At 39.1% G+C, this 25261-nt stretch overlaps 1 protein-coding gene across 1 annotated transcript in view; it reads left to right on the top strand.

Moving 5' to 3' along the window:
- Positions 1–23995, top strand: part of LOC148007869 (uncharacterized) — a 33404-nt gene extending 9409 nt beyond the window's left edge. Inside the window, exons 3-4 of the mRNA XM_087601593.1 lie at positions 19905–19975; positions 23115–23995. Coding sequence (XP_087457719.1) covers positions 19905–19975; positions 23115–23162 — 119 coding nt within the window. The 3' untranslated portion in view covers positions 23163–23995. The remainder of the gene's footprint in view (positions 1–19904; positions 19976–23114) is intronic.
- Positions 23996–25261: the final 1266 nt, after the last annotated feature.

The following is a 25261-nucleotide window of genomic DNA, read 5'->3' as shown; positions in this document are numbered from 1 at the left end:
GGAGAAGAGGATGGGGAGAAGGGAGAGGGAGAGGAGGGGGAGAAGGAGAATTAGATTTTTGATATTTCTCTTATAGTAATATTAATCATATTGGATGAGGTTCCTACCCTATAACCTCATTTAAACTTAACTCTGTAGTTATCCCTAATTCTTTTATATAATCACATCAGGGCTTGAGGCTTCAACATAGCAATCCAGAAAACGTAATTTAATGTGTAACATTTTTTAAGTCACTGAAATTTTGGAGTGATTTGTTCTGCAGCAACAATGATAGGGATGATTGCCATAGTGTAGAGTTTTGGGTTGTAAATGTAAGCATAATAGTATTAGATGTAACTTGTAATTTCACTTTCTGCTGGGCATGCTTTTGAGACATATCTATCTTGCAATATCTGGGTAGATTAGTCGCTTAATTGATGCACTCCATCTGACTCAGCAGGACTTTCCTTAATCATGAACTTCCAGTTGCTTTGTAGCTTTGTAGCAATTACAAATAATACCACAATAAACATGCTTTGCATAGTTTTCTTGTGGAGAATAGAGTTTTTCAAAACCACATTCCTTTGGTTCCACAAGCACACTGCTTTAGGGACACTTATACTGTTAATTGTACCACCCAATCATCAGAACCTGCCCTCATGTTCTCTTTAATGGCCACCTAGCACTGTGCAGTTGCTACAAGTTTCTTAGCTAATACTAGTGTGGGCTTATTTTGGTTGCCCTTATAATTTTTGAGACTGTAAGCATTTGAAAACTACCTTCTTCATAATTTGAATATCTTTTCCTCTATTTTGAGAGTATATATTTGTCTTTTATTTGTTTTTAAATATTTACCCTTATTCATTTTTAGGTTTGCTCTATTCCATTGGGCATTATATTTTCATGTTCTATATATGTTAAAATCATTTCCCAATAGTTACATTGTAATCTTTTGCTTGTTTATTTGTTTATATGTCATTAGAGGAGCTTAGGTAATTCAGTCATCTATAAGTTTGCGCACATATGAACACATTATGCACACTATGTAGCTACATTTTTATTTTTACAAATTTTAGATTTTGTGCCCTCTAAGAATTCTTTCCCTATTTTGCATTATATACCTTCCCTGGCTTTAAATTGCAGAATACTATCTGTTGCTGATATTTTAGAGCTATGGTTTTAAATAACTAGTAAATTACATTTACTACTAATAAGCAGATACAGTTACAAATCATTTCTCAAATTTTCAAAGGATGATTGGACAGTGTTGAATTTTCAAAATATCAGTGAGTAACTGGGTAAGAACTGAAGCTTTTCACACTTTCCTTGATGTTTGCTGGATCTTGTGTTATGTGGCGGTGTGGTTTAACAGGTGAGAAAAGTTTATCTGAATAGTGGTCCTTTGGAATTATAAAGACAGAAGTTCTCTTGTTCTGAAATGTCCCCTTAGCATGTGTCTTATTTGGAATACACCAGGAGAGTCATATTAATTTTACCATTACTACAAACTATGTAGTTTATTCTTTAGTAGCCAAAAGAAATTTGAAGATTGCATTCAGAAAACAGTATAAATATTACAAAAAAATTAGGGTTAGGGAAAAAGCAAGGTAGGGTATTTCTAAATGACAGATATGGTATATTTCTTTGTCTTAATTCATGATACATTTATTATTATCATTTGGTGGGATGTTGATTGTAAATGAACTTCATAGAAATATGTTTTTGTTTGATGTAAAAGCATGTGCTTATCATGTCTTAGGAGCATCTGATGAGGCTGATGAACAGTGTGCTGCTCTTTCCTCTGTGCCTCGTTGTACTTCTAGAAGGTTCAGGGCACTCAGCTGTGCATGCACGTCCATCACAAAATGTGAAGCACTACCATGCCTCATGGTGCTGTTGAAGATCTAGCAGTGCTCAATGCAAAGACCCTCTTTATCCCCATGTTGCCACTAATCCCCTCTGTGCCTTTTACACAGCGACCAAACCTTGCACATTTGACCATGTGTTGCTTAATGAGGAGATAAGTACAGAGAAATGTGTCAATTTTGCCTGCTAGGGAGCACCATAGCGTGCACATAAATAATCTAGATGGTGTAGGCCTAGCATTTGACGTAATTTCTTGATGTAATCAAGAAACTTGGTAAAATAAGATCTACGAGGCTGCTGTGAGCATGACACAGTACACTGTTTCACAGTGAACTTTTAAAAACTAGGGATATGTAATAAAACAACAGTAAAAATTATAGTAAATGCTGTAAACCAGGAACATAGTCATTTGTCATTATGAAGTCCTATGCATTATAGAGGACTGTTTGTCTGCACATAATCTAATACCACACAGTATGTGGAAGTGAATTAGGTTTGTTTGCACCAGCATCATCACAAACATGAACAATGTAGCTGTGCAGTCATTAGGCCACAGGAGTTTTTCAACTGCATTATAATATTTTGGGGCCACCATCTGTGTGTCATCTGCTGTTGATTGAAATGTCATTTTGCAGTGCATGATAGCATCTCTACTCAAAGAAATAGTCATTGAGTCATGGCATGCATATATATATATATGATCTCTTTCCTTGGAAAGACGGAAAGAGAAAGAAGGAGAGAGAAGGGGTTTAATTATTCAAATATTTTTGCCCCTGCTGTGAACACTTAAAAACTATGCATTGAGAAGGGGAAAGCTTTGATTCTCTGTGTTCTCCAGGACTCTAAGATTGGAATCCAGTATGTGTGATTTCTTTCAGGATTGCACTACTCCAGTGCAGATCTAATTAGCTTAAAATGGTTAGCCTACCAATCACCTTCTCAGCTTCAAATGCCATGGGATGCTCATTATGTGCTGTATCAGAGGCTATGATTAGAACATTTTGGCATGCTGAAGAAGATTTTGAAAGGTGGACAAGTCCATTTAGAAGCTGCCTCCTGTGGTAGATCCACTGTACCCCACAGTGGCAAAAGCTGCTTAAATGGCTTAACAGGCATTTCAGAGTATCCACAGAAGGAAAAGCTATTTGTTTACTTTCCCATATTAAGTGGAAATGCATGTTAGCAGATTGAAAACATTAATAACTCAATCATTGTAACAAAGCAGATGCAGATCTCACACTTACACTCCGAATTACTAATAATGGAGGCCTAAATTGATGGCACTCCCTGCAGTGAGTACTACCAAGCCCCAGAGAAGGAAGTCCCAGTGAGAGGGCAGCAGAATTTGCTGAGCAGAGCATCCTTCCAGGGGGTTCATCTGGACCTCTTTAGCACTGCCTAATGGTGCTTTCAAATTTCAAGGTATAGAAGTGTAAGTGCTAATTACTAGCATCACACAAACCCAAAGTTTCTGTGCTTAAGAAAATGATTATGGGTAGTTTTAATGCCAATTTCCCACAAATCAGAATAGTCCTAGTGGGGAGACTTCTAGATTGGTGTGGCAGACCCATTTAATCTGATTGCGGTGGCATCATATTATAGCAGTCCAGATTTTAAAAGGGCATAGTAGAAGGAAGATTGGCTCCTTTTTTCCACCTTTACCTACCTCCTTGCTGCTGTCAACTCTTTCACTGCTGTCAGAACCAGTATGTTTGTCTTTCATGATGAACTATGGACCAGGGTCTCTTCAGTAATCTCCCCGGTTGGATGGCTGAGACAACCAGCCTACTAGACTGAGTAACTATTGCCCCTACACTCAGAGGCAGCAATTGTGGAACTACTCTGATGAGGTATTGTAGGCTTAGATTTTTTTTCAAAACCTACTTTATTTAAGGTTCTTAAATGCTTTGACCTCCCTTTTAACCCACCAACCAGAGGTAGGGGAAAAAGAAGGCTAATGGCAAAGGTTGTTGTCCTTGAGGGAAATTCCACACTTCATTGTCAGAATACCAGCAGTCTGATGCCATAGAAAACACCAAACACAAATCAGTAGTGGTGTCATGATCCAGCAGAAACAGCAAGGCTCTGCCCAGTCTTCAATGGCCAGAATTAGCCAGAATACTAGGAGAAATTCTTTGGTGCATTCCTCTCTATGAAGTAAAGGTCAGTGAAGACCAGTGAAGAAGCAAAGCATTGCATTCCATAGCAATGCAATAAAGTGTTGTCTCCCTGTTTGTGGGGTTCTATTTGTATTATTCCTAAACATACATGCCCACTCAAGTGTTTGTCTTCAGAAAAAGAAAATCAAATGCCCTCTCACAAGGCAACTTCTAAAAAAGGAATAATGTGACACAATTGAGTTGTTAAAGAAACCAAACATTTCTACTTCAGAGGTACCCGGTCTCAAGGACTGGTAAACTGCTAGATTTCCAGCACTTAAGTGTGATTCTGCTGTTGTCATTATTTCAAAGCTTACAATATTTTAAACTCTCTCTCTCTCTCTCTCTCTCTCTCTCTCTCTCTCTCTCTCTCTCTCTCTCCACTAGAGAAACCTTGACTAGTGCAATGACTAATCTATCCAAATATATGTTCGACATCATCCAATGTAAGCATGTGAGCTCATCTGAACATTGAATTCTAGATTCTGGTGCTTGAAGCTGCAAAGACTGCTTGGTGGATAGGAGTGCCTTCTACATAAGCAAGTGGACCTGAGTTCAGATCCCCAGCACCCATGGTAAAAGTTAAGCATACTTCATGTGCCTGTAACCCCAATACTGATGGGGATAGAGATAAAAGAATCACTGGAGTTCGATGCCAACTAGCCTAGCAGAAAAACAATGAGATCCAAGCTCAATAAGGCACCTTGCCTTGAAGGAATTAAATCAGAGATTGATGGAGATTGCCCTTCTCTGCCATTCTTAAACGTGCCCCTCCCCTGCACACACATACCTGTACCAACAATCATTCTGAAGCTCAAGGGAATTCCTACCTGCATGTATTACATGCTTATGTGGATATAATTTTTAAGAAAACTGAGTATAAAATATAGGGTTTCAGATATCCCATTAAGTATTTGGAATGTAGTTTCAGATATTCTCATCAACAGTAAAGCAAGAATTTTAGTAGAAAGCTAAAATGCAAATACTCAGCGTAGAGGTTTGAATGAGAAATGTTCCCTATCATCTCAGGTATTTGAACTCTTTTTCCCCAGCTGGTGGCACTGTTTGGGGAGGATTAATACTTTTCCTTTGCTGGAAGAAATATATCATTAGGGTGAACTTTGAAGGAAAAAGCCTTATGCCTTTTCTGTTTGCTTGTTTTTTGCTTTATGCTTGTGGTTGAGATGTAAACTCCTAGCTTCAGCCACTATGCCCACCAACTGATATCATGCTGTCTCCTCTACTGGGGACTCTAGCCTTCTGTATCCTTAAGCCAATCTGAATTCCCTCTTCTCTAAGTCACCAGGGCCATGGTGTTTTATCACAGCAACTGCAATGTGACTCATGCAGTCATCAGTGAGTAAAGAGTAAATGTTCCAAAGAGGAGATATGATGACTGTGAGTAATTGGTTGTATGCATATCTCTATATGTCAGCTATATATCTCTATATGTCAGCTATATATCTCTATATGTCAGCTATGGTAGAGGAACCTATCTTGACTGTCAGGGACATAGGAACAAGGACAAGGAACAAGGTGGAAAGAGGCCGTTGTAGGAACTCCACTGGGAACATTCCAGGGTGGCTGAAAAGTTGAATTTATATTCTTACAGTGATACTAACCCAAATGCTGATCTTCAGAAAGGGTGATGTCACTCCTGAGTAATTTTAAGCTAGTCCCGGGTGATGGCATATAGTTTAAAACATCTTACTTTTATTCAAATGGTAGAGAAAATTAAATTGTCACATCTCATTTCCACTTTTGTAGAAATGTACAAGATTATTTAAATTAGGAATCAATCCAAACTCTGACTCATAAAAAATTCACCATTGCCTGGTATGTTTTTGGCCTGAGGCAAAGCTTTCTTTGGCTGACAGAAGATCCTTGCAAACAAGGCAGCAGTAATTCCTAAAATCCTAGGAAGAACCAGTTGATATCACCTAAGAGTAGTTTAATAGTGAGGGTACCCATAGTGTTTATTTTGCTTAGTAATGGGCATCATGGGGAATTTGCCTACCATGTGGTGCAAACATCTGTAGCGCATTTCTTATATTAATAAAATGTTCAGTCTGAGCTTGTTTTGTACCTCAGATTTTTAGATAAAGTCTTTAAAACTATTTGCTGTATATTCTTGTATTTTCGAAATTATCAGAATATTAAATCCAACTATGGGGATGATTTATTTCGAGGCTTACCAGAATTATAATTAAATATGTATTTTTTAAGCCAAAGTAGTTGACAAGTCAACTTCACAGATCAACATTTATTTCACAAGACCAGCACATATGAGAAGTCTTCTGGACCCAGGCTTAAACTTTCATCATGCACACAATTTATATTCAGTGTTGAAGTACAAGCTACTTTTGGGTGGAACTAAAACAGAGAGATTCCCTGTTAAAACACTATCTTTTTTTTTTTTATTAACTTGAGTATTTCTTATATACATTTCGAGTGTTATTCCCTTTCCCGGTTTCCGGGCAAACATCCCCCTCCCCCCTCCCCTTCCTTATGGGTATTCCCCTCCCAACCCTCCCCCCATTGCCGCCCTCCCCCCAACAGTCTAGTTCACTGGGGGTTCAGTCTTACCAGGACCCAGGGCTTCCCCTTCCACTGGTGCTCTTACTAGGATATTCATTGCTACCTATGAGGTCAGAGTCCAGGGTCAGTCCATGTATAGTCTTTGGGTAGTGGCTTAGTCCATGGAAGCTCTGGTTGCTTGACATTGTCGTACATATGGAGTCTCGAGCCCCTTCAAGCTCTTCCAGTTCTTTCTCTGATTCCTTCAACGGGGGTTCTATTCTCAGTTCAGTGGTGTGCTGCTGGCATTCGCCTCTGTATTTGCTGTATTCTGGCTGTGTCTCTCAGGAGCGATCTACATCCGGCTCCTGTCGGTCTGCACTTCTTTGCTTCATCCATCTTGTCTAATTGGGTGGCTGTATATGTATGGGCCACCTGTGGGGCAGGCTCTGAATGGGTGTTACTTCAGTCTCTGTTTTAATCTTTGCCTCTCTCTTCCCTGCCAAGGGTATTCTTGTTCCCCTTTTAAAGAAGGCGTGAAACATTCACATTTTGATCATCCGTCTTGAGTTTCATTTGTTCTAGGCATCTAGGGTAATTCAAGCATTTGGGCGAATAGCCACTTATCAATGAGTGCATACCATATATGTCTTTCTGTGATTGGGTTAGCTCACTCAGGATGATATTTTCCAGTTCCAACCATTTGCCTACGAATTTCATAAAGTCGTTGTTTTGATAGCTGAGTAATATTCCATTGTGTAGATGTACCACATTTTCTGTATCCATTCCTCTGTTCAAGGGCATCTGGGTTCTTTCCAGCTTCTGGCTATTATAAATAAGGCTGCGATGAACATAGTGGAGCACGTGTCTTTTTTATATGTTGAGGCATCTTTTGGGTATATGCCCAAGAGAGGTATAGCTGGATCCTCAGGCAGTTCAATGTCCAATTTTCTGAGGAACCTCCAGACTGATTTCCAGAATGGTTTTACCAGACTGCAATCCCACCAACAATGGAGGAGTGTTCCTCTTTCTCCACGTCCTCGCCAGCATCTGCTGTCACCTGAATTTTTGATCTTAGCCATTCTCACTGGTGTGAGGTAAAATCTCAGGGTTGTTTTGATTTGCATTTCCCTTATGACTAAAGATGTTGAACATTTCTTTAGGTGTTTCTCAGCCATTTGGCATTCCTCAGCTGTGAATTGTTTGTTTAGCTCTGAACCCCATTTTTAATAGGGTTATTTTTCTCCCTGCGGTCTAACTTCTTGAGTTCTTTGTATATTTTGGATATAAGGCCTCTATCTGTTGTAGGATTGGTAAAGATCTTTTCCCAATCTGTTGGTTGCCGTTTTGTCCTAACCACCGTGTCCTTTGCCTTACAGAAGCTTTGCAGTTTTATGAGATCCCATTTGTTGATTCTTGATCTTAGAGCATAAGCCATTGGTGTTTTGTTCAGGAATTTTTTTCCAGTGCCCATATGTTCCAGATGCTTCCCTAGTTTTTCTTCTATTAGTTTGAGTGTGTCTGGTTTGATGTGGAGGTCCTTGATCCACTTGGACTTAAGCTTTGTACAGGGTGATAAGCATGGATCGATCTGCATTCTTCTACATGTTGCCCTCCAGTTGAACCAGCACCATTTGCTGAAAATGCTATCTTTTTTCCATTGGATGGTTTTGGCTCCTTTGTCAAAAATCAAGTGACCATAGGTGTGTGGGTTCATTTCTGGGTCTTCAATTCTATTCCATTGGTCTATCTGTCTGTCTCTGTACCAATACCATGCAGTTTTTATCACTATTGCTCTGTAATACTGCTTGAGTTCAGGGATAGTGATTACCCCTGAAGTCCTTTTATTGTTGAGGATAGTTTTAGCTATCCTGGGTTTTTTGTTATTCCAGATGAATTTGCAAATTGTTCTGTCTAACTCTTTGAAGAATTGGATTGGTATTTTGATGGGGATTGTATTGAATCTGTAGATTGCTTTTGGTAAAATGGCCATTTTTACTATATTAATCCTGCCAATCCATGAGCATGGGAGATCTTTCCATCTTCTGAGGTCTTCTTCAATTTCTTTCTTCAGTGTCTTGAAGTTCTTATTGTACAGATCTTTTACTTGCTTGGTTAAAGTCACACCGAGGTACTTTATATTATTTAGGTCTATTATGAATGGTGTCGTTTCCCTAATTTCTTTCTCGGCTTGTTTCTCTTTTGTGTAGAGGAAGGCTACTGATTTATTTGAGTTCATTTTATACCCAGCCACTTTGGTGAAGTTGTTTATCAGCTTTAGTAGTTCTCTGGTGGAACTTTTTGGATCACTTAAATAAACTATCATATCAGCTGCAAATAGTGATATTTTGACTTCTTCTTTTCCGATCTGTATCCCCTTGACCTCCTTTTGTTGTCTGATTGCTCTGGCTAGAACTTCAAGAACTATATTGAATAAGTAGGGAGAGAGTGGGCAGCCTTGTCTAGTCCCTGATTTTAATGGGATTGCTTCAAGTTTCTCTCCATTTAGTTTAATGTTAGCAACTGGTTTGCTGTATATGGCTTTTACTATGTTTAGGTATGGGCCTTGAATTCCTATTCTTTCCAGGACTTTTATCATGAAGGGGTGTTGAATTTTGTCAAATGCTTTCTCAGCATCTAATGAAATGATCATGTGGTTTTGTTCTTTCAGTTTGTTTATATAATGGATCATGTTGATGGTTTTCCGTATATTAAACCATCCCTGCATGCCTGGAATGAAGCCTACTTGATCATGGTGCATGATTGTTTTGATGTCCTCTTGGATTCGGTTTGCCAGAATTTTATTGAGTATTTTTGCGTCGATATTCATAAGGGAAATTGGTCTGAAGTTCTCTTTCTTTGTTGTGTCTTTGTGTGGTTTAGGTATAAGAGTAATTGTGGCTTCATAGAAGGAATTCGGTAGTGCTCCATCTGTTTCAATTTTGAGGAATAGTTTGGATAATATTGGTATGAGGTCTTCTATGAAGGTCTGATAGAATTCTGCACTAAACCTGTCTGGACCTGGGCTCTTTTTGGTTGGGAGACCTTTAATGACTGCTTCTATTTCCTTAGGAGTTATGGGATTGTTTAACTGGTTTACCTGTTCCTGATTTAACTTCGGTACCTGGTATCTGTCTAGGAAATTGTCCATTTCCTGCAGATTTTCAAGTTTTGTTGAATATAGGCTTTTATTGTAAGATCTGATGATTTTTTGAATTTCCTCTGAATCTGTAGTTATGTCTCCCTTTTCATTTCTGATTTTGTTAATTTGGACACACTCTCTGTGTCCTCTCGTTAGTCTGGCTAAGGGTTTATCTATCTTGTTGATTTTCTCAAAGAACCAACTTTTGGTTCTGTTGATTCTTTCTATGGTCCTTTTTGTTTCTACTTGGTTGATTTCAGCTCTGAGTTTGATTATTTCCTGCCTTCTACTCCTCCTGGGTGTATTTGCTTCTTTTTGTTCTAGAGCTTTTAGGTGTGCTGTCAAGCTGCTGACATATGCTCTTTCCTGTTTCTTTCTGCAGGCACTCAGCACTATGAATTTTCCTCTTAGCACAGCTTTCATTGTGTCCCATAAGTTTGGGTATGCTGTACCTTCATTTTCATTAAATTCTAAAAAGTCTTTAATTTCTTTCTTTATTTCTTCCTTGACCAGGTTATCATTGAGTAGAGCATTGTTCAATTTCCACCTATATGTGGGCATTCTTCCCTTATTGTTATTGAAGACCAGTTTTAGGCCCTGGTGGTCCAATAGCACGCATGGGATTATGTCTATCTTTCTGTACCTGTTGAGGCCTGTTTTTTGACCAATTATATGGTCAATTTTGGAGAAAGTACCATGAGGAGCTGAGAAGAGGTATATCCTTTTGCTTTAGGATAGAATGTTCTATAAATATCCGTTAAGTCCATTTGGCTCATGACTTCTCTTTGTCTGTCTACGTCTCTGTTTAATTTCTGTTTCCATGATCTGTCCATTGATGAGAGTGGGGTGTTGAAATCTCCTACAATAATAGTATTGCAATAATAGTAATGCAATGTGTGTTTTGAGCTTTAGTAAGGTTTCTTTTACGTACGTAGGTGCCCTTGTATTTGGTGCATAGATATTTAGGATTGAGAGTTCATCTTGGTGGATTTTTCCTTTGATGAATATGAAGTGTCCTTCCTTAACTTTTTTGATGACTTTTAGTTGAAAATTGATTTTATCTGATATTACAATGGCTACTCCAGCTTGCTTCTTCGGACCATTTGCTTGGAAAGTTGTTTTCCAGCCTTTCACTCTGAGGTAGTGTCTGTCTTTGTCTCTGAGGTGTGTTTGCTGTAGGCAGCAGAATGCAGGGTCCTCGTTGCGTATCCAGTTTGTTAATCTATGTCTTTTTATTGGGGAGTTGAGGCCATTGATGTTGAGAGATATTAAGTAATAGTGATTATTGCTTCCTGTTAGATTCATATTTGGATGTGAGGTTATGTTTGTGTGCTTTTCTTCTCTTTGTTTTGTTGCCAAGACGATTAGTTTCTTGCTTCTTCTAGGGTATAGCTTGCCTCCTTATGTTGGGCTTTACCATTTATTATCCTTTGTAGTGCTGGATTTGTAGAAAGATATTGTGTAAATTTGGTTTTGTCATGGAATATCTTGGTTTCTCCATCTATGTTAATTGAGAGTTTTGCAGGATACAGTAACCTGGGCTGGCATTTGTGTTCTCTTAGGGTCTGTATGACATCTGTCCAGGATCCTCTGGCCTTCATAGTTTCTGGCGAAAAGTCTGGTGTGATTCTGATAAGTCTGCCTTTATATGTTTTTTGACCTTTTTCCCTTACTGCTTTTAATATTCTTTCTTTATTTTGTGCATTTGGTGTTTTGACTATTATGTGTCTGGAGGTCTTTTTTTTTCTGGTCCAATCTATTTGGAGTTCTGTAGGCTTCTTGTATGCCTATGGGTATCTCTTTTTTTAGGTTAGGGAAGTTTTCTTCTATGATTTTGTTGAAGATATTTACTGGTCCTTTGAGCTGGGAGTCTTCACTCTCTTCTATACCTATTATCCTTAGGTTTGATCTTCTCATTGAGTCCTGGATTTCCTGCATGTTTTGGACCAGTAGCTTTTTCCGCTTTACATTATCTTTGACAGTTGAGTCAATGATTTCTATGGAATCTTCTGCTCCTGAGATTCTCTCTTCCATCTCCTGTATTCTGTTGGTGAAGCTTGTATCTACAGCTCCTTTTCTCTTCTTTTGGTTTTCTATATCCAGGGTTGTTTCCATGTGTTCTTTCTTGATTGCTTCTATTTCCATTTTTAATTCCTTCAACTGTTTGATTGTGTTTTCCTGGAATTCTTTCAGGGATTTTTGTGACTCCTCTCTATGGGCTTCTACTTGTTTATTTATGATTTCCTGGAATTCTTTCAGGGATTTTTGTGACTCCTCTCTATGGGGTTCTACTTGTTCTCTAAGGGAGTTCTTCACGTCTTTCTTGAAGTCCTCCAGCATCATGATCAAATATGATTTTGAGACTAGACCTTGCTTTTCTGGTGTGTTTGGGTATTCCATGTTTGTTTTGGTGGGAGTATTGGGCTCAGATGGTGCCATGTAGTCTTGGTTTCTGTTGCCTGGGTTCCTGTGCTTGCCTCTCGCCATCAGATTATCTCTAGTGTTACTTTGTTCTGCTCTTTCTGACAGTGGCTAGACTGTCCTATAAGCCTGTGTGTCAGGAGTGCTGTAGACCTGTTTTCCTGTTTTCTTTTAGCCTGTTATGGCGACAGAGTGTTCTGCTTTCGGGCGTGTAGTTTTTCCTCTCTACAGGTCTTCAGCTGTTCCTGTGGGCCTGTGTCTTGAGTTCACCAGAGAGGTCACTTGCAGCAGAAAAGTTGATCTTACCTGTGGTCCCGAGGCTCAAGTTCGCTCGCGGGGTGCTGCCCTCAAGCTCTCTGAGGCGGCAGCAACCAGGAAGATCTGTGCCGCTGTTTCCGGGAGCTTCAGTGCACCAGGGTTCCAGATGGCGTTTGGTGTTTTCCTCTGGCGTCCGAGATGTGTGTGCAGAGTGCAGTCTCTTCTGGTTTCCCAGGCCTGTCTGCCTCTCTGAGGGTTTAGCTCTCCCTCCCACGGGATTTGGGTGCAGAGAACTGTTTATCCGGTCTGTTTCCTTCAGATTCTGGCGGTGTCTCAGACGCAGCGGTCCTGCCGCTCCTGGGCCCTCCCCCACGGGAACCCAGAGGCCTTATACAGTTTCCTCTTGGGCCAGGGATGTGGGCAGGCGTGGGCAGTGTTGGTGGTCTCTTCCGCTCTGCAGCCTCAGGAGTGCCCACCTGACCAGGCGGTGGGGTCTCTCTCCCACGGTGTCTGGGAGCAGAGAGCTGCTGCGGGCCGGATCCGTGGGTGTGGGACTCCAGGTAAACACAGGAGGTGCCCGGTCCTAGAGGAATTCTGCCTCTGTGTGTCCGGAGATCACCAGGCAGGTCTCTTGCAGCAGAAAAGTTGGTCTTACCTGTGGTCCCGAGGCTCAAGTTTGCTCGCGGGGTGCTGCCCAAGAGCTCTCCGCGGTGGCAGCAACCAGGAATTAAAACACTATCTTTCAAGTGGTTAGCACCAGCCACTCAAAGAGCTCACATCCCATTGTTGCAGACTTTTCCAGACCAATTATTCGGACCACCTCTGTTGGGCTGTTCTACTCAGAGACAACGCTTAAGCACCTGGGCATAACTGCCTCTTGTGTACCTCCCCTTCCCAGACAGACCTCAGAAAGTATACTCTATAGACTCTTACATAACATCTAACCTGGATCCTCATCGAGGTTGAAATTATTGAATGTTTCCTATTTTTTGAAAAAAATTTCTAGGAAAAACAGTCCAAGTTATGAATCTTTTGATTTTTTTGTACTGTCATAATATAATGATAACCATGACACTTTGCACAGTAGATGTTGAGAAGAAGTGCAGATCCACGTGGACCAGTGGTGTATTTTAAAAGGAATGTGTTTTATCAGGGACAAATTCAGGCAATTCACTGGAGTCCACAGATGTTACTTATGAATCTTTTACAAGTCCAGCAGGCCATAGACAACCATGAAGAACTGAAATTGAACTGTGAATCATAGAGGTCTAATATTGTCCAGGAGCTGTGCACAGGAACATTGAATGGCGATCTGTTTAGCAAAGGAGGAAAGAATTCCGTAACTCTGTTTTAGAGTGTCTTGCACACCAGTTTATATCCCCAGCACTGACCTGATCATTCACCTGCACTGTCTTAGGTTAGTTTTCATAAGAAATAGAGTATAAGATGAATATGTGTTTGCAAGGCTTAGGGAACATGCTTTTGAGACTAGCACTTGAAACTTAGTTTTAAGAAAAAAAAAGCAGAATTGAGATGGGAAAAATTGAACTGAGTTGCCTTACCAGCAAAGCCTCAGCTAATCCCACATAAAAGTCTGAAGATGGAATTGCTATACAGATTTATGCCACTTGGCAACAAGGAGGTTGGCCTTGGTGCTCCTGCATCTGCAAGTAATTGAGTAAGGGTTGCTACAGGTGGAGAAGTAATGTAGAATGTGAGGACTGGTTCATGCCTCAAAGGACTTAGTTGTAAGCTACTCAGAATCCAGCACTCCTAAGAGCACTGGAACAGTGCCTATGATAAACCAAGAAATACAGGAAATACATAATCACCATGCTCTGCTCTGTTCTCTCCCACCAAAGAGAAGAAAATCTTCAGTCTTTTAGTTTGCTTGTCTGTAACTGTGTTAAAACACTGACTAAAAGCAAGTTGAGGATGAAGAGATTCATTTGATCTTACATTTCCAGGTAACTATCACTGAGGGAAGTCAGAGCAGGAACTTAGAGACCACAAAAGAAAGCTGCTTACCAGCTTTGCTCTTTCTGGCTCACTAAGTTCCTTTTTTTATGCCTCAGACTCATTTCCCTAGAGAAGGCGTTGCCCACAGTAGGCTGTTCCCTGCAGCAATCATTAATAAAGAAAAGGTCTAATGGACCAATCTGATGAGCATAACTTTTCAGTTGTGGTCCCTCTTTCCAGGTGACTAAGGTTTGTGTCAAGGTATCTATCAAAAGCCTATCAGAAGCTCATCCTTCCAATCTCGTCTTCAAATACATCCACACTGGAAGTTAGGGCTTAGCATTTGAATTTAAGGGGCAACACAAACATTCAGTCCATAAACAAGGGAAGAAGTATCAGTACAATGATGCGCATATACTGTCACAATGCAGCAGGAAATGGTGCCCTGTGGTAGAGCAGACATTAGAACAAGGATTGGATCTCTGTGGTGGTGCAGGAGTGTTGCAATACCAGGAGTAGAGCTCTCAATTCTTACAGTAGGGTCAGGATACCTTACTCTCACCCAAGAGGACATCCATTTCTAATAGCAGTAGCAAGATTCACTTCAGAGTTTAGTAACTGTGTATTCAAGTTTACATAGAGCCTAAGATGCTGGAGGCCTGAAGAATTCTTACTCCTTAATGATGTTCAGTGTGTGATGGTCGCTAGCTTGCACATCAGGCTAGTGTACTAGAAACAGTACTGCCCTCGGACCCGATTTCTTGTCATTGTTTGGATTATTTTCTCTAAGCCTTTTCTTCAGACACTCTGGCTTATGTTTTGGAAGATTTCGGTGTTTCTGACAAAAATAAAATTACAGCTAGATGTTCATTTGCTTCTAAGAAAATTGTGTAAGTCAGTGCCTTTAAAAAAATCACGTGTTTTTCTTATAACAAAAGGAACACCTGGTAATTATAGAAAGTTATCTATAATCTTTTTCATGTTCGACTTCAACTTGTTCTACTCACTGTGTATAACTTTTAGAAAACTAGATGGGATCATGCGATATGTATTAATTGAATATCATATTTTATCTATTGAAGATAGAATACTATAAAGCCACACTTGTAATTTTATCAGCTCGGGGAATAGGACCCATCCGTTCAGGGACTGCCCTGGTTACTCAGTGACTTTGAGCCCAGCCTGAGCTATATAAGGTCCCATCTTAAAACCAATCAACCACAAACAAACAGAAGAAAACAACAGCACCCCGTTGAAAGACTACACAGTACTGTTTTCTCAACTTTGTGGGATTTACTTAATCAGTTTCCTCCTACACAAGGATATTAGAATTGCTTCTAATTGTGAACTGTTATTTAAAAAAATATTTTGGAGAATGTATTTTGAATACATAGTTGTCCTAGCTTGGATTTTACTGCTGTGAACAGACACCATGACAAGGCACGTCTCATAAAGACAAAATTTAATTGGGACTGGTTTACAGGTTTAGAGGTTCAATCCATTATCATCAAGGTGAGAGCATGGCAGCATCCGGCATGGTGCAGAAGGAGCTGAGAGTTCTACATCTTCATCTGAAGGAAGCCAGGAACAGACTGGGCATCCTTAGGCAGCTAGGAGGAGGGTCTCCAAGCCCACCCCCACAATGACACACTTCCTCCAACAAGGCCACACCTTCTAATAGTGCCACTCACTGAGCCAAGTATATGCAAACCATCACCATAGTTTATGTGTTCTTGGTTATTTATTTGTATTAAACAAATAAAAATAAAGTTCTTGAACCAAATGACATGAAAACATTATTTTCAAACACCAATGCAGAAAAAATATAATCATATATACTTCCTATAGCAGTATGACTTTCATAGCATTAGTTTTAAAACCAACATGATGGGTGATAAGTATCATAGCATTACCTTAATAATCATTTTTTGTTGCTGTTAATCAGATAAAACTCTCTTTTCCCCAATGGTTTTGTAGAATCAATGGCCTCCTGTGAACTAGGCGGCTATTCTAGTGCTGGCCTCCATCTCCAGACTAAGGACTAACATTTTTAACACCTTTATTTTCTTGTTATAATGGGTCATTCATAGTTTCTTGTGGCTTTATAAAAACTTCATATATTTCCCTTATGTTGCCACCTGTGATGTAGCTATTTTTTGTTCTTTGACTTTTCATAATCCAATTACCATTTATTCTCTGTTCTGAGTGTGCGAGGTCTATCCTCCATGTATAATCTCTTGACACTTTATACATATGTCTGCCTGTGCTCCATTTACAAAGCCTTACTCCAATTCATGTTTCCAATGTATGTGGTTCAGAGTGGAAGCAGGGAGCCACCTGTCACTTGTGTTTTTGGTCTTTCCAGTGACCACTCACAAAGGGTAAGTACCTCATCAAAAATACTCAAGGTGTCACGCTCTTCCAGATCTTAATGGTAGGCATCCTACATGTTTGGGACTTCACTCTTCAGTGAGCAAAATCACACCTTTGGGTTACTTAGAAATGTCTCCCACTGGCACCTACATTTGCTGGCCTTCAATGCAGGAATAAAGACTAGGTAAGAAGACAGAAGAGAGGGACAACAGCCACATGGATGTCCTTGTCCTTGATGGGATATGACTACATTGTAATAGGAGTCTGAAAATCACATGGGGTAAGGTGTGGCTAGGGAGGTTGCTCAGTGGTTAACAGCCCCTTACTGCTTTTCCAGAGGTCACAAGTTTGGTTTTGAACATCTATCAGAATGTTCACAACTGTCCACAAGTCAACAGTCAGCTCCAGATAGCTCTAATTCTTTTCAATCTTCAAGTCTAAAATTAAGTTTTACCTTCTGACTCTTCTACCCTATGCAGGTTACTAAATTCTCCAAGTACACAAATGTGTATTTTTATTTTTATCTCTCCAACTTGATTTTTCATATGGACTCAAGGTATAATTTGAAGCTGCCCATGTTGTATACTATTTAATGTAGAACTTATAATTGTTTTTTAAAACTTTACTTACATTGTTTTAAGATTTGTTTTCAATGTACTATTTATGTACCTGTTTGTGTACATGTGCATGACAGAAACAATGATGCCAGGAGAGCACAGGGACTATGAAGGCTGGAGGGGAGTATAAGATACCTTGAAGTTGCAGGCAGTTATGAACCACCTGAATGATGCTGGGAACTAAACTTGGGTCCTTGGAAGAGCAGTAAGTGGTATTAACTATTTAGTCATCTGTCCAGGCCCCATTGTATGATTTTAAAGACTTATTACAATGTAGTTACACCTCAAAATGTATCTTTTTAGTTGAATAAAGAGACTCATGTGAAAATGTGTGATTATTTCTAACATGTGCCTCAATAACATATAGTTTGGCATAAAAAAATCTGTTTGGCTTAAAAGACACAAAATATTTCAAACGCATAACCTTTTAAGTAAAACACACATAGTATATGTAAATATAACTAATTCTTGCTATAATATTTAAATTTCATTTGGGCCTTGAACTGAGTGTGAAACTCAATTCGGCCTCTTCCTTATGGTATGAGTGGGTTAGTCTGAATATGAATAAGGTACATCAAAGAAAAATGATTCAATTCTCTAGAAAGAACTGCAAGATTTAATTTGAATCTCCTTCCAACTCAAGTCCTGATTATAAGTGTAGAAGGGAACCCTAGCTAAACCACAATTATTATTGTGTGGAAACCACAATCTGCTTATATTGGAGCTGTTTTCTTTTAAGAATAGCTTTCCTTTGAATTGCTGGTTTTTATCCATATTATTAAACATGGAACAAGCAAACTTGTGTCACATGTGGCAAGAAGAAAAAAAATGCAGAGGTCAATTCTTTATGTCTAACCCCCAGGAAGTTTGCAGGAGGGTACAACAATGACATTTTTTTCTTTTACTGTCACTGTAGAACCAGTGTGCATGCTGTAAGCAGCTGTCATTTACAATACCATAGGTGGGCAGAGACATAACCATTATATGTATTTGGGGCAAAATTCCACTTGTTCTGGCCCCATGGTTAGTTTTGACTCCAATATTCTATTCTCCTGACATGTGGGTAATCTTTCATTGACATCTGGTCGTTTTGTTCTGGGAAAGCAGAATATTAGCACAGAGATTCTCCATGTGGATCTGAAAGAAGGCTTTTGCCAGTAATTTGTGAGGGTTTTGTGAAGCTCTTTGGGATCCTTCTAGAAAAAGAACCTTCTATAAACCTCAGTTATTATAATGATGACTGCTGGCTGAATCGAACTTACACATGTGCACCTGGAGGACAATATATCCTCTGTACTCACATAAACTTCCATTTATCTATACAAACATCTCTGAAAAGCATGAAACTGGAATGTCTTCTCCCCAGCTGGGGCGTTGTTCTGTTCCTTCAGTGCAGTAAACTGGGTCACCGTCCAGCTTTGCAGCCAGCACCTGCTCAGCCACAAAATGGAGAAATAAGTGCTTCTCTAGTGACGGTGGCAGCGTGGTGCAAAACCCGTGTCCTGCCATCGCTGGGGACAGCTAATAAGAAGTCCAGGAGAGGCGATCATTCAGATTGCTGCCTTTGTAACCCTTGTCTGGAGGGAAGACATTACTAAAAGGAAAATTGTTCTTTTAACTCTCACTTCTGAGCTCTTCCTGTGCTCTCTGAAGACAGTGATTTTTAAAGGTTAGATTTTTACCAGTTATGTGCCAATTTCAAGAAGAAAATATCTCTAATGCACAGGAATACTGGGAACTATAAACTTTTGGGGAGGCTAAAAGTAGTGGTCAAAAATGGATTAGAAAGGGTTTGATGAATAAATGGAATCCTGCCTGTAATTAAATGAGTGCCAGAGGTGAAGTCAGAATTCAGATATCTCTCTCTCTCTCTCTCTCTCTCTCTCTCTCTCTCTCTCTCTCTCTCTCTCTCCACCGAGTCTGGGCCACTTAGACCTTGCATCTGCCACTGACATGAACCACAACGTTGCCTCCCTTTCTACTTCTGTAAAATAGCAAGTTGGTGTGAAGATGAAATTATCAGGGTTCATGGCATACATTGGGTGGCCATTCGTTGTCCATTAAATGTAGAAAGGATTTAGTTATGGAGGCTTTTGTCAATCAGCATAGGTAGGTAACCTGCAAGTCCCATATCAGTGAATTAAATATCAAAGGTTTGTCTCTGCTGTGCTTCATGTTCAGGTAGGTCAACTATGAAGTCAACATTGTCCCCAGTCTGTGGTCCAGGTTCACTAGCTGGTCGTTATCTGGAAATTATGGTGGAAGAAAGGAATATTCTGGAAGTCATCATTACAGTTGCTACGTCTACTTTCATATCTATAGAAACCCAGCATATTTGGCAAAATAGGTGGAACCTATATCTATCTGTTGAGAGGGCTCTGCTAATGGTTCATGTCTATTCTGCATTTCAAAGCACTACTCCTTAGCCCTTTCCTTAAAACTGTGACATGTAAATCATTTTTACTCTTTCCAGAGAAATTATTTTAGCTTTTCTTTAAAATGGCACAAAGAGGCAAACTTTGTTTTGATAAGATGGGTCAAATGGCTTGACCTTAGTCTTGTTTGGGTGTTAGGTCTCACGATGCCTGGCTTCATCTTTCCTTCTGATCCTAGGAAGATGTAGAAGAGATTGGAGAATACAAAACCACGAGGAGGAGAAGCTAACTGAAATGTCCATCTCCAAGGTAAGATTCGACTGTGGTTAACCACTCTGAAAAAGTTGTCACATTATGACCAATTATAAACTTGTGCTATAACAGGGGATGGCGATTTTAACATTATCTATTGCTTAGTAGGGAAAATCTATTTGAGACAAACCAGAAAGTGATCTGACTGTGTACTAGGTGTATTTTTCCTTCTTTGGAAACTATTGGATACACGCTTATGTAGGTGAATGGCTTAAGGAATTTGAAGAGCAGACTGATTCTGCTTTATTGGCAAAATTTAACTTTAGCATTCCCACCCATCTACTCTGGCTCCTCTGGAAACTGAAAGCTTTTCTACCCTGACTGATGCAGGTCCTTCCTTAGAAAGTATTTTTAGGCATAGATATTTGACAGACAGTGATTATTGCCTGCCTGTCTAGGAAGTCTATGTGATGTATACTTGGAATTGTGGACTGTAAGCAGAACGCATGGCGTTACTCAAGCCTTGTGTTCGTATGCTCTCGATTAGGAGGCTCAGTAGAGGACCAGTTATAAGAAAAAGATGGATGCTTTGTTCTTAGAACATACAGGGACAGGTATGTACATGGGAAAATCCCAAGCTGCATTAGGTGAAAGATTGTGAAAGACTCTCTGTCTTGGGTGTCAGTGCACGTTCTATTGTAATCATTGCACATGGACGTGAAGTTGCAGGCATGGATGTTCCATGTCCATCATGGTTTTTCCTTTGTCACTTGTCTCAAAATGTCATATTTCCATGTTGGATGTGACTGGCACTAGTATGTGAGGTAAAAATATTATTACACACATCAATGGTTACTTGATGCATTTGATGCATGTGTGTGCTTCCTTCTCATCTGGACAATGCCCACATAGTTCTTAGAACAAACTGTTGATTTACTTTCTGAGTACATTGTTTTGTAACTAGCTCTGTTGTGTTTCAGGCTTGTTAGGCTTTTCTGAAACTCTTGTGAGAGAAAGGGCTTGTTGACCACATAATTTTCAAAATTGATTTGAGTTCTCTCTGCTTCCCATCTTTGGCTAACTCCTTTAGTTCAAAATGTGTGCTGTCTCTGTGTGTGTTACTTCTAGGATTTTTTGTTAGTGAGAACATGACTTTTATCTTCTTTACTTTTTGCTTTGCTGGCTTACAGTGGTGAAATAGCTTTGTACCCATAGGTACAAAGAAGACACTTGTTGAGGATGATTCACAGCCCTTTGTCCCCTGCCTATCTCTGTGCAGAAGAAGGAAACAACACTTTTTGTTACCATATTGTTTTAGTCTATTTTCTGCCTTTTTTAGAAAATGACAGAGGGTGGGTAAATAGTAAAGAAAAAAATTATTTAGTTGACAGTTCTTGTATAATACTGTCCCTGCATCTCCCTGGCTCTGTTGAGAGCCTATGGTTACATCAGAACCTGGTGACTGGCATCACAATGTATATGCGTTAAACGAAGAATATGAATCTAAGTCATGAAGCCAGAAAGAGTGAGCTGAGACAGCAGAAACTATGTACAATCATTGAAGGTTCTCAGACATCTTGGGTGAACAATTCCTGTAAGGTAACACATCCATCCATGAGAGTGGCACTTCCATGAGCTCCTTCTGGATCCCAGGTCTAATGGGATGTAGAACTTCCCAACACTACATGAACCTTTGAGAGGAACATTCAAACTGAAATTAAGCCACAGCACATACTAGTCAGGGTTCTATAGAACCCCCCCTCTGTCTTTCTCTCTCACTTTCTTTATACATACAGATAGAGATGATGGATATATATATATATATATATGTATGTATGTATGTATGTATATATATATATACATATACATATATATATATATATATATATATATATATATATATATATATATATATATATATATATATCAAGGGCATCTATTAGAACAACTTACGCTGCGTTCTAGCTAATCCAACAATGGCTGATTAGGAACAGAAAGTCCAAGAATCTAACAGTTGCTCACTCCAGAAGGCTGGATGTTTCAGCTGGTCTTTAGTATATGCTGGAATCCTGAAGAAGTACATGCTAATGCCAGTGAAGAAGGGAACTTGTTAGCAAGGTGAGAGCAAGCAGGCAAAGAGCAAAAGCTTCCTTCTCCAATGTCCTTATATAGGCTTCCAGTAAAAGGCATTGACCAGATTATTAGAGGTGGGGTTTCCTAGCTCAAATGATCTGGATTTAAGTCGTATCTTTTTGCCTCAAGATCTTAATTAAAGGTGTGTCTGTTCAAAATTAAGCACAAATTTCCCATAGGCATGTGCACCCCCAATTTTGGCATTTTAGTTATTTTCAGATGTAGTCGTTGACAACGGAAAAATAGCCCTTACTCCAGGCTTAGCTGCATTTTCAGCAACACGTATTAATGGAATTTATCCTCCCTTATGCTGAAGAGCATGCATGGCGAATCCTTTGCTGATGGTAGGATTTAGGGTTCTACCTTTTTATGCATTTAATCTAAAGTCATCAAGTAACACTGAACACAAGGGTCTTTGGGTTGCAGACTTGTTCCTCTGAACCTATAGCCAGTCTTGTACCATGAGCCTATTTTGTCCTGAAAACATGAAAGTTGTTTTGATTGGAAAAAACAATGGAATTTTAAATTATCAACATTCTATAATGCAACAAAAGATTCCCAGGTTTGATAGCCTTGTGTGTTATAAGAGCTCTAGAGATATATTTAGCTATGAAAATAAGCCCAACTGGTCTTTTTCAAAAGCCCTATTTCTTCATTTAGTTCTACTTCATAGTTGAATAGAAACCCAGTGTAAAGGCTTGCACTTTTCAAAAGTGCACTTCTGGCACATTTTCAAGACAGATGGACGTATTCTAAGGAGCTTGTATCCTATAGAGTTGGTTGATTTTTGCACAACAGAGAGCTAAAGCAAACTGTAGCTAGAAGCAAGTGGTGACAACTGATATTCTTTTGGGAGAGGCTGAGAATGCTATCTCCCCCTGCTGTTCCAATTAGCATCTTGAAATTAAGTAGAAATCAGTGGGCTGTTTTTTACTTTCTTCTCACACATGCCCTTCCTAATGAGTGACAAAGTCCGGTATGGTCTCCATGTTCTGTGTCACCCAGCATGTATTTGTTGGTAAAATTATAGAAAACCCAGTGTCTCTCCTTTTTCTTTCCCCAGAAGGTCAAGATGGAATCTGTTGACGGCCGTTTGGATGAAGCCAGCTGACGGGGAGAATTGAATGCATGGTTGTCTTGGCATCTCGAAAACTAAAAGCATATTATTGGATTATGTATTGCTCTGCATTTTGGCAAGTTGCAAGAAGAATTAGTGTTAAGTGGTCCATCTAAATGATTTAGTGAAGGCCTAACATTGAGTTTACAACTGTCTCTTATCCAAGAAGGCCGGTGAGAAGATTAAAATCTTAAAGTTCCTTCTTATAGAATTTGTCTCATTCAGTTACAATATTTTAACTTTTGACCCAAACAAGCTCTTATATTATATCCCAGCATACGTTTTTATGAGCACAGAATTTCACAGGCTAAAATTCTTCTCATTGAATTCCCATCACAATGTCATTTTGTTACATGATTTAAAAACAACTTGACAATTGGAATTAAAATCAAATGACCCAAGGACCATATCACCAAGCAATTTATGAGTATGATGAGTGAATATAGCAGGAAAGATCTGGTTTTACTCTTTTCCTATGTGTTACTATGGGGAATGCACAACCCTTATTTGTTAAGACGTCATCGTTGCTGAAATTAAGTACAATGCAAATAGACGTTGGTCATGATGTGGTACCTTCACCCCAAATTTACTTGAGTTTTGCTCACCTATGTAAAATCTATTTGAAATACCAAAATAATGATGAAAGTAACTCATTTGAATCGCTAGATTCTCATGTTCACAGTGGCAGCTTTGAGCAACTCGGAAAGTCATCACACATCATCTTTGCTTACTGAATTGGAAAAGTAGAGTAATGGCCTGGGGAATTCTACAGGATGAGTTGTATTGTGATGATAAACATAAAGAATAAATCTTGTCTGATTATTGTAGCTTCTTGCTATGATCTAGCAGAAAACCCATGCCTTAAAAAGGATAAAATAGAATGAGGTTGCTATAAATTTACTATAAATTCAGTAAAACTCTTTGTTTTAGTTCATACAACTTACTCATCAGAAAATCGTTGCAAGCTGACCTCTCAATGGCAGCAAAGGCCGCCTTGAATTATAATCATTAAACTTCAACTTATTTGTTCACTAAGATATGTGGATTAGAAGTTTTGGATGCAAACATTTGCTGCGTCTATCTAGAGAGCTGAGTAACTGAACACAAAGACACGAATAACTATTGGGAGCTAACAGTGACTGTGAAGGGTAAGATATCCCATGGGGTTGCCCAACTGGAATGGTTGCCAGGTGGAAGTTGGTTGGGTGAACACATTTGACAATTTTCAATAGAAACTGAAATTGTGAGGTTTTGTGAAAATTTGATTTTTAAATGTTGACAACTCATACACGACATCTAAGCCACTATGGGCCATCATGTTCTATGCTGAATTTAACTTAGGGCCACAAACTCGAAATCTCAGAACTGGATTTTCTAATGAAAAATTTACCAGTATTTTTTATTATTCTTTTTAAGTGAGATGAAGATTTCTTCATGATCATCTTAGTCCAGGTCTAGCTTGGAGGTATATTTACAAAATAATATCTTAGAACCAGTCAATCTGGTATGCCAGTTTATAATTCACATAGGTACCATATTTGGGAATAGAAAGGCACCATAGAAAGACCTTGATAATCTTAAGTGAGAGTAGATAATAACTTGCAATTTTGCATAATAAATGTGAAATGCTAGATTAAATGAACACATTAATGTTGTAATGACAGCAGTAAAAATGCTTCATTCAGAATCAAGACTGAAATGTATAATTATAGCATAAACCCAAAATAACATATATACATATATATACATATATGTATGTGTGTGTGTGTGTGTGTGTGTGTGTGTGTGTGTGTGAAAGAGAGAGAGAGAGAGAGAGAGAGAGAGAGAGAGAGAGAGAGAGAGAGAGAGAGAGGGGCCAGGACTACTCCTGGAGTCATTATAGCTTGGCAGTTAAATATCATCATTTCTATGTTATCTGACATGGGGAAATTAAGTTATAAGAAGAGTTTAGAAATATTATTTATTTGTTTGTCATATAGGTTGTAAGGCTTGAAATGTATAAAATGATTGTGTCTTGTAAATGATCCATCTGACCTAGCCAAGATATTCACCTTGTAAGCTCTGTAAGGTACAGTACTACTTCAAGAAGGTAG

The sequence above is a fragment of the Rattus norvegicus genome, chromosome 1 (assembly GCF_021556685.1).
Source record: "Rattus norvegicus strain SHRSP/BbbUtx chromosome 1, alternate assembly SHRSP_T2T, whole genome shotgun sequence".
NCBI classification, from domain to species: domain Eukaryota; kingdom Metazoa; phylum Chordata; class Mammalia; order Rodentia; family Muridae; genus Rattus; species Rattus norvegicus.
This window is presented reverse-complemented; position numbering and strand designations above follow the sequence as displayed.